Source organism: Bidens hawaiensis, unplaced genomic scaffold (assembly GCF_021521415.1).
Source record: "Bidens hawaiensis isolate Kalapana, Puna unplaced genomic scaffold, B.hawaiensis_p1.1 tig00017670_1, whole genome shotgun sequence".
Classification (NCBI taxonomy): domain Eukaryota; kingdom Viridiplantae; phylum Streptophyta; class Magnoliopsida; order Asterales; family Asteraceae; genus Bidens; species Bidens hawaiensis.
In genome coordinates, this window is record NW_027492668.1 from 235,789 (window position 1) to 255,063 (window position 19,275).

Here is a 19,275-nt window from a genome sequence, read left to right on the forward strand (position 1 = left end):
TGTGCGTGACAACACCGTACTCACTTTCCCCTTAATAAAAATATTTAGATTTGATAATGGGATAATCAATTTCAAGAATTTAATTAATAATCATACGTTTTATGATTATATTACTTTTGAATCTCATGTATAAAATGTTTAGTGGAAGTTCACGTGTAAAATGTATTAATGGCGATAGTGAAACTTACCAATATCTAACACTTTTTATTTAAACTTTGACGGTGACGCTACGTACGGTAAGAGAGAGATTAATAACGTTAATTATTACCTACTAAGAATTCTATGTCGTGCATTTACTTTTGTAACAGCCCGTGCATTTTAACCGCGTCGAATTAAATCAACTGCTTCTATAATCAGGTATCCGGTTAGGCCTTTAAACATCAAAAACCCTAAATAACACACGTTTAACCCAAACTACATCGGTTCAACTTTTGGGATGTTACCAAGAATTCGGGAATACACATTAATTTTCCAAATAGTATGAACGTTATGTACTATCTTGAATCTTATAGGGTGTCGCTAAGCGTACCCCCTCTTCAATTACCATTTACCCTTTGCATTATTTACATATATATTAGCCTCTCCAACATTTTGTTTCACTTAATAAACTCAACTAAATATATCAAATTAAAAACCATTTTGTCATTATTAATATTTTTATTATATTATTATTGTAAATATTATTAAAGAAATTTGCAATTTGCCTCCCTGGGTTATATCGCTGCTGGATGGAATAACCACTGAAAAAGATTTTGCGAACTCTGCGCCACTATGTTTCTCCGGCGGGTTCTTCTGACTCCTGCCGTCAGTTGACCGTCAGTTGACTGTTGGTATTTTAATAATAATACCAACATATTATGGGTATTTTAGTAATCTTCTTCTAATAATAATAATAATAATAGTAATAATAGTCGTAGCAACAGCAGCTACATTTATATTATTATATACTAATACTAATATGTTATATTATCATTATCATATAATAATATTAATATATTATATTCATATACCAACAACGACAGCATACGAACAACAACAATATATTAACAGCAGTTCATCTTTCTTATCATCATCAGCAGTTCATCTTCATCTATTCTTCAACATCATCAACCTCAAATCCTCAAACCCACCACCAGGTAATCCCTTTTAATATCACCATCTTCATCATCAGTTTCACACACAAGTAATCAAATCTCTCAAATCCTCAAACCCTAGATTTCATCACTCAAACCCTCAAATATCTCAAATCCCACCACCAATCACTTAAATAATTTAACCACCGCACCCATAAATCATTCCGATCAAAACCCCTAACTTCCGGCACCACGCCGCCGCCATGGATTCCGACCATCACGTTTTTCCGGTCATCTCGTTTTTTCGGCCATCACGCCCCTGCGACGACAACCACCACCGCCATGGATTCCGGCCACGACAGGCGGTAGTGGCTGTATGTTTTGATTTTTGGGTTAGATAATTGGTGAAGATAGGTTGGTTTGGAAGAATTTGTGAAGATAGAAATAAAGATGAAGATGGATGAGTTATGGGTTAGATTTTAGGGTTCTTCATCTCAGAAATGTGATAATGAAGATGAAAATGGATAGGTAAATGGGTCACAGATAAAACATTAGGAACCCTAATTATAATTGAGGAAGATGAAGTGATAAAAGTGATAATATATAGTTTATGTTGTATAGTTATACCAAACATTAACTTAGTTCAACTGGTAGTTTTGGTGGGTTGTTAAACCGGAGGTCTCGGGTTCGACATTTACATGGTTTTGGATAATTATTTTTAAAATGAATTAAAGGCTTAGGGGTAAAAACGTAATTTAACATTTTTTAACAGGTCAACGCTTGGTCAACTGACGGAAGGGCGCAGACTGCCCCGCCAAAATATCACAGACGTGCAAAGTTCGCAAAATCTTTTTCAGTGGTTATTCCATCCAGCGACGATATAACCCAGGGAGGCAAATTGCAGATTTCTCATATTATTATAATAGTTTTATATATATTTTTAATTTTTAATAGTATTAGTATTTGTCACACACACACACACATATTTATATATAATTTTATAAATTTAATAATGCATCGACAATGATAATAACATATAGTATTATGATTAAGGACAATAAACATAAAAACAGAGAAACAAAAAATAATAATAATAAAACATTATAGAGATAAAAAAATAAAACTTTTTAAAAGAGACCATGAAATTTAAAAAATGTTAGATCATAGTAATATCACAATATGTCAAACAAAATTGTTAATTGAAGTCAAAGTTCAGTGAATGATGTATAACAAGTAAGAGAGAGAATATGTTTAGCATAACCCTTATATTAATTATCCAAATAACATGAGAGTTGCAATCTTTAACCTGATAATCAAACAACCTAAACAGACGAAGCTAATTGTGATACGAATTAATTATCAGATACTCCCTCCGTCTGAAGAAACACGGATCTACTCCCCTAGACGGGTCCTAGTTCCGATGAATCTACAGGGTAGGATACGGATAACAACCAGTACGATACAAGCTCAATTCCCTGAAGTCCAGTGACAGAAACCTGCAAAACAGACACTGTGAGCTCGTTACGGGAAGGACAGGAGGGGGGTCTTCCCGTAACCACCCTCTGGCATGAGAATAAGTACAATCCTGACGAAGATAAAGTACTTAAGTATATGGAGAGAGAGTACACTGGGAGTGAATGAATACCTCATGAAGATTAAGAGGGTATTTATAGTCGAAGGATGTGGAAAGGTGATTGGGCCAGCTGTCCTTTTTAGAAGATGCTCTCGTAACTACATGGACGCGTGTCTTCAAATGATAGGTTCAGTTATACGTTGCATGTGCATGTATAATAACCTGCATGTGTGTCCTTATGAGATATGATGGTAGATAACCTTGGCCATGTGCACGGTTATAACGGCCTTGCCAGGTGTCATTTATTCATTGGCCGAGAGATCACGTATTGCCCAAGAAAGCATCTTGGTAAATCTTCTAGAAAGTAATTAGCAAATGACAACATTGTCCTGGGCATTACCTCTTGGACATTTATGCGGATGAGTACTCCGTCCTGCGGATGACTTCTGAGGGTGCCAGGATGCTTCCACATACGTCATATGGGTGTTTCTTCCTTAGACGATTAAGCGGGTGATCCATATGTCCCGCGGATGGCTTGGAGGAGGCTTCCTGTTGACCCGCGGATAGTAATTAAGGGTATTTGGGTCTTTTTGGTACACTACCTCTACACCGTCCCATTTTAAATGTGCATTTTTCCATTTTTGGTTGTCCCAATTTAAATGTTATTTCTATACATATAAATTCAATTTCCAATTGTGCCCTTACTATTACATATACTAGATGTTTATAATGGTTTTTAGCCATAATAACTTAAAGGACATTATTGTCATTTTACAGCTCATAAAATAAAATGATCAAACATTTATTAAATTGTGTGTTTTGGGTCCCATGACATTTAAAATGGGACGGAGAGAGTATAATATTATACATAAACTTTCGAGTAACCCGACCCAAATTATCCAAATTACCTTACCCAAACTAACCGAAACCTGAATAATAAAGATGATCAACACCCCTTTTCTACTACCATAATATGGGCAGAATACATACATTTTATTATAGTTGTTTTGATATCAGTACTTTTAGCAAATAAGATGATAAACTTTTACGATAACAATGATGCTTACGAATATCTAACACTTTATATTTATACTTTGGCAGTGATGTTACATATGAAAATAAGACAAATTAATTACAAGGAATTCTGTCTGGGTACAATTTATTGTTGTACGATAAAAAAATAGGCAGAATAAATGCATTGATTATGTTTTTTTTTAATATCAGTATTTTACAGAAATAATATAATACTTTTTACAATAACAATTACATAATACAATGTTGTTATTAGGGTGTGTTTGGGATTCCTTATTTAAGTTGAAAAGGTCTTTTTATGATAAGTGAAAAAGGACTTATGACTTTTTAATAAGGAGTTTTCAAAAAAATATTTGGATTAACATAAGTCAATAAGTTGTATTTTAAAAAGTATTTGGATTAACTTAGTGATGTAAATGACCAAAAAGGACATTTTTGTATAAGTGAATAAGTTGTTTTTAAAAGTGTTTGGGTGCAATGGAAGGGTGGAATGGGTATTCTAAACCTATAAGGAGATAAGTTACCAAATCCTAACTTATTGAAAACCCATCTTTTAGCCTTGATGATAAGGAGAAATCTAAAAGGCCTTATATGTTCCCAAACACATTATAAACATAAAAATAACTTATTCAACCTTCATAAGTCATAACGAGAGGAAAATAAAGAATCACAAACACACCCTTAGTGTTACTAATGTTATTGTTGTTCCGGTTTCTCATTGTTGTTACCATTTAAGTGTGTTTTTATCCTGGTATAAATAATTACATGGTTATAATAATAAAACAATATAGTTAAAATAATTGTAATTTTTTAGCAACACAATTACAATGTTAATATAATTATCGCATCATATATTTGTAAACCTATACCGTTTTCGCACAGTAGAGTATACTTTTTAAAATATTATATTTAGTAGAAAAGAGTATATATATCAATGAAAATCTCAAATTTTAATATAACTTTCTTTTTAAATAATAAAAATACATATGAGAGCACCCACAACGATGCGTTTGGGTGTCTTCTGGCTTATGCGGTAGCAGGCGGACAAGAGAAGGTGGCAACACGGCGTGGGGACAACTATAAGGCAGTGCCCAATGACGGTGGTAAAAACGACAACATGGTGGCGGAGATGGAGGCGACGATGATGGTGGTGATGGTGGCTCCAGTGTAGGGGCGTGGGACAATGTGTATATAGTGGTCTGGTGGAGACAAAACAATAATGAAACTACTTTTTATGTCATTATTTTTTTCACATAACTAGGTATGGCTATAACATGGGCTATAATGTTTCCTCTAACCAAAGCATTGGCCTACAATATAAATATTGAGATAAAAATATACCTAAACAAAAGTTGTGTGGCCCCAATGATAAGTTGTTGGTTGATGTCTTATAAGTATGAAATCTAACATTTATGGTCTATTGTTGTTTAGGTATATTTGCTAGACCCCTTTACTCTTGTTTTATTGCTAGTTTTTTTTAACTTGATGTTTGATTTTGTTACATTTTTTTTGTATTATGTAAGTTGGACCACACCATGCTTCATCATTATTAATGTGTATCTTGTAGGGTTTAGGGTCATATGACTGGTCTTGAAGGTTTGTCAAGCATTTGATAAAAAGAGAGAACCAAATAAACTAGATTCAATGTGTAAGTTTACATGCTAACTGACATTACTTTACATATGAATTTACATGAGTTAATTTTTCATGTGAACTAATGTTAATATAAAGGAAATTTAAAGCACAAGAAAAGAAAAATGTCCTTGTTAAACAACCCATTTAGCATGATTTGGTTAAAATGGTCATAATGAATAATCATAATTTTCAAGCTTTTGAACATGCTAAGCGAACTCAATGTTTTTAACGAGGTTGAAACATATAAAACCAGACCTTTTAAAGGGCTAGAGAATATAGATTTGATCTCATTAGATCAAGACAACTAATACGAACTTATGGTTTAACTATAGCCTGAGTTTTATAAAAGAAGAAAGGCGTAACTATCATCGGATAAATAATTAGGTGCATGCATTTAGATCTTACAAAACAAAAGTCTTTTAGGTATTTTTATATGGTGAAATACTTAATGCATAGGATATGTTTAACGCAGCAGAATTCGGTCATATATGTACGTACGAAACGGATTTGCTAGTATTACGTTACAGATGGGTCGTTATGACACGCCTAGAAAAGTACCCCAATCGTAGGCATATATAAGTCCTACATATGGGCGTAGAGTGACCTAGTCGTGTACGATGGTTTGTAATCTTGTGTTACAGGCCTACTGGATTAGTAAACATGTCAATAATATGATCAAGTTTTGTTTAACTATGAATATATAACGTCATATAAAATGCATGAGTTATTGGTATTTTACCAACAATAATGCTGATGTATTCTTTTTGAAGTATTTTCAAGTAATCGTGCAGAATGATAGATTTTGCAGGTTGATAGTTCAATGATAGATAGTTTGAATATAAACTAACAAGACCTCATAGCTAAACGTTTATGCTTTGAAAACCTTGTATGAGTTATTATTATTTATAGAACGATAACTTTAATCAATTACAACAATCTAGCAAGACGCTAGAGCCACAAACAACAAATAACATTAAAAGGAAAAGCCACACCAATCTTTTCAATATAGTATTATTAATCCAAAGAAAACCGAAGACTTGGTATTTTCCAAAACCTTATAAACCATAAAGCTTTTACCTTGTATTAGTTAAATAAAGTCTTTTTCAAATTACCATTTTGTAAAACAATGGCTTTTACCCCTGGATGAACTCAATAATGTTTTCAACTTTATAAGTTGTTAACAAAATTTTATTATTCCGCTACGTATATGTTATGCATGAAATAACCATTGATCACTCACCTAGGCCTAAAACAACGGTGTGACACCTATATAAAGTTGTAACTATGCTTAAATATTACTATTAATTAAAACAATTACAATTATTCAAATGTTTAGCAGAATATACTAATTCATAAAGAAAAAAAATGATGTAAAATATGAAATAAATTAAACTGGATGAACTTAAATGCTCTCATTTAACCCTTTAACGGTCCAATATCGGGCCGGGCTCAAAAAGCCCATGTTAAAAGGAAGGAAGCCCAGCAATCAACCTAAACTTCTCATAAGAAACCCAAAACACAAACTGCCAAGGCCTGAGCCGAGCCCAAGTAGGAAAAAACCCTTTCCACAAAGCTCTAAACCCTTCAAACCTAACAGTTTTCACTAAACAATCATAACTACTTGTATACTCATTACTCACCTGGTTCATCATCCGTGTCTTGACCACATCAGCCGGGCAACTTATGGTTGTAGCCGTGAGGCCCGACATCATAGAGGCTAAAGTGTGCGCGTATATGTTATCGTTAGCAATGTTACTATTAATAACAAAATGTTTTGCATGATCATAACAAGCTAATTCTCCCATGTTTACTAAAAACGCTCTTTGAATATTTGGAATAACACCCCTCCAAAGTCCTTTAATTCCGTCGGTGTTGATGATTTTCGTTAGGGTGTCAACGGACCCGGTGTATCGTGGCTGGAGCCCTTGGCTAACCATGCGCCCATCGGCTTGCAGCCTGACTTTAACCAGATCAGCAGGGCTAGCCACTACCTGCACTATTAATACCAAATTTTGACCCAAATGTACAATTTCAACTAGTGGTGCAAATAGGCCGAGCTTGAGCTTGATAAGGCTCGAGTTCTTTTTCTAAAAGCTCGAGCTCGGCTCGTGTATTATTTATCAGTTAGTTTACTAACATTTTTAATTATTTTTATATATTTCGAGAAACCTTAAACGAGCCTAGGCTTGAGTCGAGCTCGTGTGCAGCACCTCAAACGAGCCTAAGCTTGAGTCGAGCTCGTGTGCAGCACCTCAAACGAGCCTAAACTTGAGTCGAGCTCGTGGGCAGCACCTCAAACGAACCTAAGTTTGAGTCGAGCTCGTGAGCAGCACCTTAAACGAGCCACGGCTCGTCTCGAGCTCAGTAGTGTAGTGTGAAACTAATACATAAAGTCCAAACGAGCTATAATTTAAAAATCCACAAGGCTCGTTAAGACTCGACCAAACTAAACAATCTTACATTATTCCCATACAAGGCTCGAGCTCGATAACTAAACAAGCTTTATTTGAGGCCCGGGCTCTATAAGGTACACCTAATTTCAACACTTTTAATAATCCCCAAATCCTAAATTTGGTACAAATTCACAAATTAAACTAATTCATCTTCTGTGTATGAATTCACACTTTTCTCATCCAAATAACTTAATTCACAAAAATTTAATAAACCCGTAACTTAAATTATTTAGCTCAAATGCATACTAATTAAAAAATAATAATTTAAGCTAAATTCATTATTTTGATCCAACTTTTTTTTCCGACCCCAAAATTTTCAAGCTTAAATTGCAAAACCAAAAAATCCAAAGCCCAAGTTTCCGTTTTAGCCCATAACCGACTCAACCCGAATCGTGCACACCCTAATTTTAGTCCAAATTAAACAAAGGTTAAACTGCTCCATCTTCTGTGTACTAATTAGTAGTGGTGCAACGAGCCGAGCTACTCGAGATCAGCTCGTGAAAAAGCTCAATCAAACCGAGCCGAGATTAAAACTAAGCTTCTTTAATATACGAGCCCGAGTCCGAGCTTCACTTATCGAGCTGTAGCCGGCTTTAGGCTCGCATGTCATTAATATAACTTTTTTTAAAATATATTTAAAAATAATTAATTAATCTATATAATACTATGATAAAAATAACTAAACACTATACATTATGTCATATATACAAGTAATCATTGAGAAAAATATAAATATATAATAAATATAAGTATATAAAAATTAATTAAGAAATAGTACACTAGCCGAACTCAAGTCGAAATAAGCCGAAGTTAAACGAGCCGAAATTAGGGTTTTAACTTTAATAATTACCTGAGCAATAACGCCGGAAACACCACCAATTAGCGCCTTAATTGGCAGAGCAACAGACCCATTATCAGATTGAATAAAAACGTGACGTAATTGTTCGTATCCGACGGTACGAATGGGAGTATAGAACAGGTGTCTGATAATGGCGGGAGAGAGTCCGGCCAGCAACGCCTTGTTTGGAGTCTGGTTTTGGTGATATCGATCGGAAAGGTGGTGGTTTCAGCCACCATGGCGGAGAGTGATGCTAAAGCGATCTTGTGAAGCCGTTGGTCTTGAGCCATGGAGATTATTGATCTGATCGATGACGGTTACCTTAACCAGCTCATTTTGTTATAAACGATCATAAAATCATCATGTGAATTTAGGAAAGGGTCATAAACGAGTCGAGCCAGGTTGGGATCAGGCGTGAGCACGGCCTCAAGGCGGCTCAGTTTAGGTCGTTTATTTTAACAAACTAAAATGTTTGAGGTCAAACACAGGTTGTGAAAATCTCAAACTAACTCGTCACTCGTTAATCTCTTTCTTTACATATATTCAGGCCCGGCTTCGAGAACGATTAAAATTAAAAAAAATTTGGGCCGAAGGCGAATTTTTCTTCAGGGCCTTAATAAAAATGGGTGTCTTATTGGGTTTAAACAATTTAATTTTTTAAAGAGACCTTATGATTTGGTTGTGTAATTTTTTTTATATAATTCTCAAGGAGGTTAAAAACTCAACCTTTGGTTAAAAGTCATACCCCTTTGCCAATAAAAAAACTAGCGGTCAATAATTAGGTTTAAACATTATATATACATATTATTTTTCATAAAAAATATATATAATCTTAAAAAAAAACCCGAGCCAACTGGGGTGTCGGGCCTAGGTTCATCAACACCCGACCCTCTATTATAGCCGACCCTGCATATATTGATATATAAAAGATAGAAAAGAAACTTTTTAACTCTCACATCACATAATGTAAAAACAATTTAGTATAATATGCGTTGTTTGTGTTTTATATTTTTCATATGTAATTATTATTATTATATCTACTAAACGAACCAATTGAGTAAGTCACAAGCCAAATCAACTATAGCTCATGCTCGACTCAAACGAGCTCTTTTCAAACTTTACCCGAGTGAGCTATAAGCTTTTTCAACAACCATAAGTTAGGACATACAAGTCCATAAAATCGGCTAAATCACGTAAATCACACACACGAGCATAACAATTTAGCTTATTTGAGATTCAAATAGTCCAATTTCAACAATTTATCACCTTAGCATTTAGTTCAAGTTGGAATAAGAAACCAGCCATGTAAATTAAACCGAACGTCTAACTTTTACAATTCAGAGATAAATACGAGTCTACAACTAGTATGGTTTATCGAAACCAAACTGTTAAATTAACCGGCCATCTAATTCGATATGTTTGGTTTGTCACACCAAAACCATATTATATATACCATACACAAATAAAAAATATATTCATAAAATAATAATAATAATAATATAATAATAATTGTTTTCCATATAACCCAACACCCAAATCATTGTTGTTAACCCAAACCCGATTTCATAATACTTGAATACACACCAAAATGGCGGCAAAAACTTAGGGTTCTTGACTTCATTCATCTACTAGTTCAAATTCGCACACTAATTGATCCTCACTAGTCTTACTATTAAACCCAGGTTTTTAATCTGATCAAAATCCGCCACAAAATGCCCGTAGACGCGATATCATCAGTGTGCAATTTGGGGGTTTTTGATTCGGTTAATAAAGCTTCGATCTTTGAGATGTTAGAGAGCTGGAACAGCTTCTGTTTGGTTACAGAAACGATTGTTAATGGTGACGGTGCTAATTTGTCGGATTATTATTCCAAGTTTCAGTTGGATGTTTGTGGGTTGTGCAAGAATGGGCTTAGATCGTTGGTTGAAGAACAGTTTGTTGTGGCGTTACAGGTATGTTATGTTTTGTTTCGGATTTGAAGTTGTTTAGCTAATAGTTGTGTGAATAGTTGGACTGGAAAATGGGTCGGGTCGGGTGGGTTTGGGTCATGGGTCGGAACGGGTTTGGGTCGGAATGGGTTGATTTGAAAAGGGGTTGTTTTGGTTCGGGTCTGAACGGGTCGATTAAAAAAGGTTAATTTTGGTTCGGGTCGGGACAGGTTGATTCAAAAAGGTTATTTTGGTTTGGGTCGGAACAGGTTGATTCAAAAGGGTTATTTTGGTTCGGGTCGGAACAGGTCGATGAAAAAAGGTTAATTTTGGTTCGGGACAGGTCGATTCAAAAAAGTTAATTTTGGTTCGGGTCGATTCAAAACGGTTATTTTGGTTTGGGTCGGAACGGGTCGATTAAAAAGGGTTAATTTTGGTTCGGGTCGGGACGGGTCGATTCAAAAAGGTTATTTCGGTTTGGGTTGGGACGGGTAGATTCAAAACGGTTATTTTGGTTTGGGTCAGGACAGGTCGATTCAAAACGGTTATTTTGGTTTGGGTCGGAACGGGTCGATTCAAAACCGTTATTTTGGTTTGGGTCGGAACAGGTTGGTTCAAAACAGAAATGTTGGTTCGGGTTAGAACAGATTCACTAAAATAGGTTATATTGGTTCGGGTCAAAACAAATCGATTAAAAAAGGTTATTTTGGTTCGGGCGATGACAGGTTCGGGTTGAAAGGGATTGTGTCAGAACGGGTCTCGGGTCAAAATGAGTTGGTTTAAAAAATGTTTACTTTAAAAAAGATAAAAATTAAAACTTGGCATAGCGGTAATTCGATAGCGAAGCAAATACGTGTTCGTGTATGCTATATCACTGAGGCTTCCGTGTTTCCGTCTTTTAGTATGCTTAAGCATGCATATTTCGGTTATATTGCTGCCACATGTACTGCATTGTCGCTCTTCTGAATCATTAATGTCGCTTGATGTAAGCAGGGCACGTTAGAGAAAACTTACGCACCAAAGTTTTGGAAGAATTTCGATGCTTATAAAAACGTCACAGACTTTGAAGTTAATGACGAAAATGTATGATATGCTTTTGTTTTTGTTTAAATTATTCAGTTGCTATTAATATTTAATTTAAAGTTATGTAATTGGTATATATTAAAACAGATGGAAGAGGAGGCGGTGGAGTTAGTATTGTGCAAAGCTTTGGAAGAAATATCACGGGAAAAACAATACCAAGAAAAGTGTTTATCGATGTTGGTTAATGCGTTACTACTATGCCAAGAAAGTAATACATCAACAGACGGGTACTCATTAGATATGGAGAAAATCTTCTTTTCCAAATATCGGTTAATTGTCTCGTCTGTTCTTATGAGCACCATGCCACGTCACTTTACTGGTAGGTGTTTCTAAAGGTTTTATTATGCACTTTCTTGCTCTTTGTAACCGAACTTTTACCTCAATTCTAAAAAAACATGTGCTAAACTTTAATCGACATACGTTGTCCATCATGTTATTTTTTTATGGTCAATGTGCATATAAATGGTAACCACTTTTGATCAAATTCTTATTTCAGGTTGTTTTCATCTTATAAAAAAATCTTGAATATTAAAAAAAAGTTTTTTTTAGGGGAATCTTGCAAGTTAGTGCCATGCCAGAAAAAAAAGTCAACATGGTCAAACTTAGTGACACGTCAGCTGCCACTACATCAATTACCGCTTATGAATTCTTTGAAAGATTGAGCCTTTTGAAGATGAATACAAATGGTTACCTTGTTATGCAATTTCTCTTTAAAAAAAAAAGTCAACGTAGTGACACGTCAGCTGCCACGTCATCAATTACCGTTTATGAATTCTTTGAAAGATTGAGCCTTTTGAAGATGAATACAAATGGTTACCTTGTTATGCAATTTCTCTTTTTTTTTAAAAAGCCAACGTGGTCAAACTTAGTGACACGTTAGCTGCCACGTCATCAATTACCGTTTATGAATTCTTTGAAAGATTGAGCCTTTTGAAGATGAATACAAATGGTTACCTTGTTATGCAATTTCTCTCTTTTTTTTAAAGTCAACGTGGTCAAACTTAGTGGCACGTCAGCTGCCACATCATCAATTACCGTTAATGAATTCTTTGAAAGATTGAACCTTTTGAAGATGAATACAAAGTTGGTTACTTTTATATGCGATTTCTCTTTTTATTTGGCAATATCAATAATTAAAGACCATAATAACTTAAACCGAGTTAAAATTTATAAAAATTATGATTTTTTAACATGTTTATAGAGATACTTCACCTGTACTTCAAAAGAAGATTAGAGGAATTAAGTACAATCATGGCGGGAGATTATGAAGACGACGATCAACCTAGAAATATGGATATTGATGGAACCTATGATCAAAACAAAACCTTGCAGAACAAGTTAGTTAGAAACATAGGAATGGTTGTTCATAACCTCAGAAATCTCGGATTCACATCTATGACCGAAGACGCATACGCATCCACAATATTCTTGCTCTTAAAGGTAAACATTACATGTTAAACTTATTAAATACTTGTTTTTTATTTTAAATTTTTATGAACCGTTACAGGCTAAAGTTTTTGATCTAGCTGGCGATGATTACCGAACGTCTGTTTTGGAATCTATTAAGGGATGGATACAGGCTGTACCTCTGCAGTTTTTACATACACTTCTTAATTATCTTGGTGATTTAATGAGCAATCTCAGTCCTGAAATAGCTAAATCGCCCTTAGCATCGACTCCATCATCTTGCTATCAAAAAGCTGGTAAACCATCTGAAGGGATTATCAGATGGCAGTTAAGATTGGAGTATTTTGCTTATGAAACTTTACAAGATCTGAGAATCGCTAAACTGTTTGAGATCATCGTGGATTATCCGGACAGGTTAATTTTCCAGATATTGTTGTTACTTATCAAAGTTGAATATGGTAGTTTTATTTTCGTAACAATCAGCTCACTGCCTCACTAACCCCATCCAAAGTTTTCGTTATAATTAAAAATACCAAAATACCCTTGGAATACTTGTGTTATTCAAAATAATAAAATCTTTGGGGCCCACTTAATTTTTTTTATTTTGTGATGTTTTAAATGGGCCCTAAAGATATTATTATGTTAAAGTAACACAAATAGTCCAAGGGTATTGTTGGTATTTTAATAAAAAGTATGCAGAAATTTTGGATGAAGTTAGTGGGCCGGACAATTGATATGAATATGAAACTATTGGACTAAAAATCAATAAGTTCAAAATTAAGGCTATAATAACAAATGTTTATAATTATGCCGTCAGTTCTCCGGCGATAGAAGATTTGAAACAATGTCTCGAGTACACCGGTCAACACTCGAAGCTTGTCAACTCGTTCATCTCTGCTCTGAGATACAGATTACTGACAGCCGGCGCGTCAACTAACGATATATTGCATCAATATGTTTCAACTATAAAAGCACTTAGAACAATTGACCCTGCAGGAGTGTTTCTAGAAGCTGTTGGTGAACCGATTCGGGAGTATTTAAGAGGAAGGAAAGATACCATTAAATGTATTGTGACAATGCTTACTGACGGTACAGGTGGCAATAATAGCGGCCCGGGAAACGGAGATAGTCTTCTGGAAGAGTTAAACCGAGATGAAGAAAATCAAGAAAGCAACAGTCTTGATGATGATATTCATGCGGATGACAAGCAAACATGGATAGACATCCAACGGTAGTTATGAATTTATAATTAAACTTATTAATGCTGATGACCAGGCTCGAGCTCGGCTCGTTTTGATTTTTATTTATAAAGCTCGAGCCCGGATCGTTTCGTAGTTTTTCAAGCTCGAGCTCGACTCGGGCTCGGCTAGTTTAATATTTACTAATTAATTTTTTATATATTTATAATTATATTTGTATATGTATTTTCATTATAACTTTATATAGAAAACAATATATGTTATGTAGTTATTTTTTTTCATAAAATCATATATATCAATTAATAATTATTAAATATATATATTTATATATTATTATATATAATTATAAGAAAATATATGAATGACCGGCTCGTTTAGGCTCGCGAGCCGTCTCGAGATCGATAAGTGAAGCTCGGGCTCGTTTATTAAGCAAGCTTTCTTTTAGGCTCGAGCTCGGGCTCGTTTAAGATCGGCTCGATCGAGCTTAAACGAGCCGATCTCGAGTAGCTCTCGAGCAGCTCGGCTCGTTTGCACCTCTAGTATAAACGAACGGTTCATGAACGAATATAACTGAACATAGATGAACGAATATAAACGAACATAACTAAGCAAACACCAATCGAAAGTAAACGTGAATATTAATATGTTGAGCCTAAAAAAAGTGATAGAACTAGATTAAGTTGTAACGAGTGATATTTTACTCTAACAAAAGTAGACTAAGTTGTAACGGGCCTAACAAAAAATGAATACATAAAGAAACAGACGTAACTAGCAAACATTAATAAACGAACATAAACTAACTTCAAGCCGAACGGTTCACTGAATGTTTGGTTCGTTTACAGGCCTAGGTTCGGGTCAAAATAGGTCTGTCAGGTTGGCCCAAAACACCTTTAGTCAATTTTTTTTAAAAAATTTTTACACCTTTTTAGGTGGGAACCCGACCCGGTTGAGGCAGACCCGTTAAAGGGGAGTAGGTACAGAAGAAAAGTAGATGTACTCGGGATGATCGTTAGTATAATCGGTTCAAAAGATCAGTTAATAAATGAGTATCGTGTTATGTTAGCTGAAAAGCTTCTTAACAAAACCGATTACGACATTGACACTGAAATACGGACATTAGAGCTGCTTAAGGTAAGTGATTTGCAAATACTTATTATGGCTTTCAGTTATTGAATTTATTAGCATTTAATTATATTATAATTTTTATCATTATATTCAGATACATTTTGGTGAAAGCAGCATGCAGAAATGTGAAATCATGCTTAATGATTTAATTGATTCAAAACGAACAAACACGAATGTAAAAGCCACCATAAATAAATCATCTCAAACAGGTATATAATAAATTTAACATTATAATGCCAGTTATAACAAACACCGTTCTTAATACATCTTTTTTTTCTAGCATTGTTTCCAATTTATTCAGATAATGAGCTTTCATTTGATATTCTTGATGCTTCGATCATATCTTCAAATTTCTGGCCACCTATCCAGGTATGAGTTTATAACTTATATATATATATATATATATATATATATATATATATATATATATATATATATATATATATATATATATATATATATACACCTTCAATTATATATTAATTAAATATAAAATTACAGGAAGAGGATGTGAAATTACCAGAGGCTGTTGACCAGCTTTTGACCGACTATGCTAAAAGATTTCATGAAATCAAAACTCCCCGTAAGCTTCTATGGAAGAAAAACCTCGGTACCGTGAAGGTCGGTCACATTTTTATTTAACTTTATTTTCGATTTGTTTTTTTATCGTTATTACTTATTAAACGGAAACGTTTGACTCACGTGATAGTTGGAATTGGAATTCGGAGATAAGACTTTGCAGTTTACGGTCACTCCCGTACATGCTTCAATCATTATGCAATTTCAGGATCAAACAAGGTAAAATCTTGATTTACACAAATTGTCCCTGTGATATGCGAAGTAAGGGTATTTTGGTCATTTCACACAACTTATTTGTATGTTTTATTTTTTTTTGTTTCAGTTGGACCTCCAAGAATCTTGCAGCTGCTATTGGGGTCCCTGTCGACACTCTTCAAAGACGGATAAACTTCTGGATAACAAAGGTTGATTTTTATGAACATTTGTATGCTATTATATTATTTACAAAAGAGAGACTATATAGCTTTATATATAATATTATAATCGAGTTACATAAGAAATAACTAACTTACGTAACAGAAAACTAACTAACATAGTCAACCATTTCACTCGCTAATAGTAAAAAAAGTCAACGTTTGGTCAACACTAACTGATAGTAACTAGCGTAGTCAACATTTGGTCAACACTAGCGCCTAATAGTAACTAAAGTAGTCAACATTTGGTCAACACTAGCGCCTAATAGTAACTAACGTAGTCAACATTTGGTCAACACCAGCGCCTAATAGTAACTAACGTAGTCAACATTTGGTCAACACTAACGCCTAATAGTAACTAACGTAGTCAACATTTGGTCAACACTAGCTAATAGTAACCAACAAACTCAACTTTATTAACTTCTTAATGTGATGTAGGGGATTGTTGCTGAATCAGCAGGTGCTGACTCAACTGACCACATGTACACGCTAGTGGATGGCACGGCAGATGGTGGCAAAACCGTAAATAATGAGGCGTTGGGCGCAGACGATGAAGCAGAAACATCAGTGGCTTCAGTTGAAGACCAGTTAAGAAAAGAAATGACAGTCTTCGAGGTACATTTTTAATATATTAACGATATCAACTATACGGTATTTAACTCATTTAACTAATAGTCACATGGTTCAACTTTTGGTACAGAAATATATCTTTGGAATGCTTAAAAATGTCGGTAGCATGGGACTGGAGCGGATTCATAACAGTCTCAAGGTAACCGACGGTTTCTGATACTACACAAGGGTATTTTCGTCATTTCATTTAAAAAAGAATATTTTTGTTATGTTGCAGATATTTTGTGCAAATCCTCCCGTTTACGACAAATCAGTCCAGCAACTTCAAAGCTTCTTGTCGGGCTTAGTTGCAGAAGAGAAGTTAGAGCTTAGAGACGGAACGTATTCTATAAAGAAGTAAAAGCAAATGTTCGGAAATGGTTTATTTAAATTTGTCAATATTCATAACTTTATGTTAATTTGGTTGAAAGATTAGAAACATGCAACTTGTCATGATTTATAGATGACGTTGATTAATGAAACTTAAATTTGTGGTTAAATTGAGTAAAGGTAAGATCTTGCTCATTGTTATGGATACAAACAATTGGAATCATATTTTGTTGATTATAATGGAGATAATTAAATGCCACTCGCATCCACAGCGAGCTGGTTCTCCCGTGGCGGACCTACATTGAAAAAAAATGGAGTAGTCGCCCTCCATAAAACAAAATTAATTTTATTTATACGCTAAAATCTCGATCGCTCATAAAAATTTGGTTAATCTCCCATATCCGCCTTTAATGAAAAACGATCTTGGGTCCGTTACTTAGGGGTCTTGCTATAAAGAAAAGGTTTGTTGATTGTTATTTTATTTGTTGTGTAAAAGTATTTTTAATTGTAGTGAGCTGTGGTTTTCGTGCATATGGTTTATCCAAATCTGCGGTTTTAGTCGAATGGTTTCAAATTTGCGATTTTCGTCCCCGTGGTTTCATTTCACTTGCAATTAATCCCAAATTCATTAGCTCTGTTAAGTCTAGTCGTTAAACCCATCAGCGTGCCCCTCATGTGAGGGGCATTTTTGTCCCTTTTTCCCCAAATAAACCCCAGCTGTAATTCGCAAGCACCCCTCACGTGAGGGGCTAGGGTGTATATGGAAAAAAAAGAACAAAATTGCCCCTCACGTGAAGGGTACACTGATGGATTTAACGACCAGACTTAACGGAATTAATGAATTCGGGTTTAATTGCAGTTGAAATGAAACCACATAGACGAAAATCGCAAATTTGAAACTATTTGACTAAAAACGCAGATTTAAACAAACCACGGGAAAGAAAACTGTAGTTTACTTTTTTTAAGTGTTAGTTTTACCTTTTAACTTTATCATTTATGAGAAATAGATGTAGGGAGAAACAGAGAGAGATTTCATTAATAGGTGTGTTCTACAATATGATACAATGATATGCATATATAGGAGAAGATAACTTGGAGAAAAAGCCTAACTATATTTGGTATTGATAATCACAATAATATATATTTATAACACTCCCCCTTGGTTATCAACTCGATACGCTTGAAGATGTTGCCTCATTAAAAACCTTGCTAGGAAAACCCAGTGGGACAAACCCATAGCTAAGGGAAAAAGAGTGCAACGCGTATTGTCTCCCCCTGATTTATATATCCTTTAAAATGGTATATATCGATCTTCCGTGAAAGTTACCCAAAACTTTTGTAGTCAATCATTTGCGTCTTCGTCACTTGACATTTGAATCTTTAAGTTGAATAATGTTATATAATCTTCACATGAAAACTTCTATTGCTTAATCTGGTAAACACTATGACCTTGATGTGTTTCTCTGCATAAACAAGACTAACCAAACTTGTTTTGATGGGTTAGTAAAATATAAACATATATCTTTCATACCTGAAATATATGTTTTAACTCATTCGGATGTCTCCTAGCATAACACATGCTGATAAATATAAACAAGAAAATAATAATCCTATATAACTAACAGTATGACATAATGCATATATGCATTATGATATTTCCAATAATATTTCATATTCGTATAGGAAATGATATAGAGTCATTGTTTGACATCCTTTAACGTGCTAAAATGATTAAATTTGTCCATGGTAAAATGTCTCAACATTTCTTAGATCTTCAATGGATTTATAAACATATAATTACACATATACTCGAACTATAAGTCGAGCAATAATCACACCTTGTCAAGGTCTTGAAAAATAATTTTCTCTTTAAAAGCTCATAAGTTTCTCTCGATGATGTGTATATCATCAGTGTATGATTTTAGTGAACTTTTAAGAGTGAAATTTTGATAAAAAAAAATATGGCTATTTATATCCAACTTATCTCCCTCTTTATCA

The 19,275-nt window shown here is 34.4% G+C and overlaps 1 protein-coding gene and 1 pseudogene across 3 annotated transcripts; one reads left to right on the forward strand and one right to left on the reverse strand.

Moving 5' to 3' along the window:
- Positions 1–6,741: 6,741 nt before the first annotated feature.
- Positions 6,742–8,894, reverse strand: LOC143554401 (mitochondrial uncoupling protein 3-like; annotated as a pseudogene). Its single transcript, XR_013139009.1, has 2 exons — positions 8,617–8,894; positions 6,742–7,304 (listed from the first exon to the last, which is right to left on the reverse strand). The product of XR_013139009.1 is annotated as a mitochondrial uncoupling protein 3-like (transcript).
- Positions 8,895–10,153: 1,259 nt separating this feature from the next.
- On the forward strand, positions 10,154–17,358 carry LOC143554395 (anaphase-promoting complex subunit 2-like). 2 transcript variants are annotated; one of them, XM_077044160.1, is made up of 15 exons: positions 10,154–10,556; positions 11,526–11,615; positions 11,703–11,934; positions 12,817–13,055; positions 13,123–13,436; positions 13,840–14,253; positions 15,151–15,352; positions 15,441–15,555; positions 15,627–15,715; positions 15,848–15,967; positions 16,056–16,144; positions 16,248–16,329; positions 16,777–16,953; positions 17,039–17,107; positions 17,186–17,358. In XM_077044160.1, exons 1-15 carry the CDS (start codon positions 10,317–10,319, stop codon positions 17,306–17,308), a joined length of 2,595 nt encoding a protein of 864 aa, XP_076900275.1. In that variant the 5' UTR covers positions 10,154–10,316; the 3' UTR covers positions 17,309–17,358. The 2 variants fall into 2 exon arrangements, with proteins under 2 accessions (XP_076900275.1, XP_076900276.1); XM_077044161.1 differs by having other exon boundaries at positions 15,648–15,715.
- Positions 17,359–19,275: the final 1,917 nt, after the last annotated feature.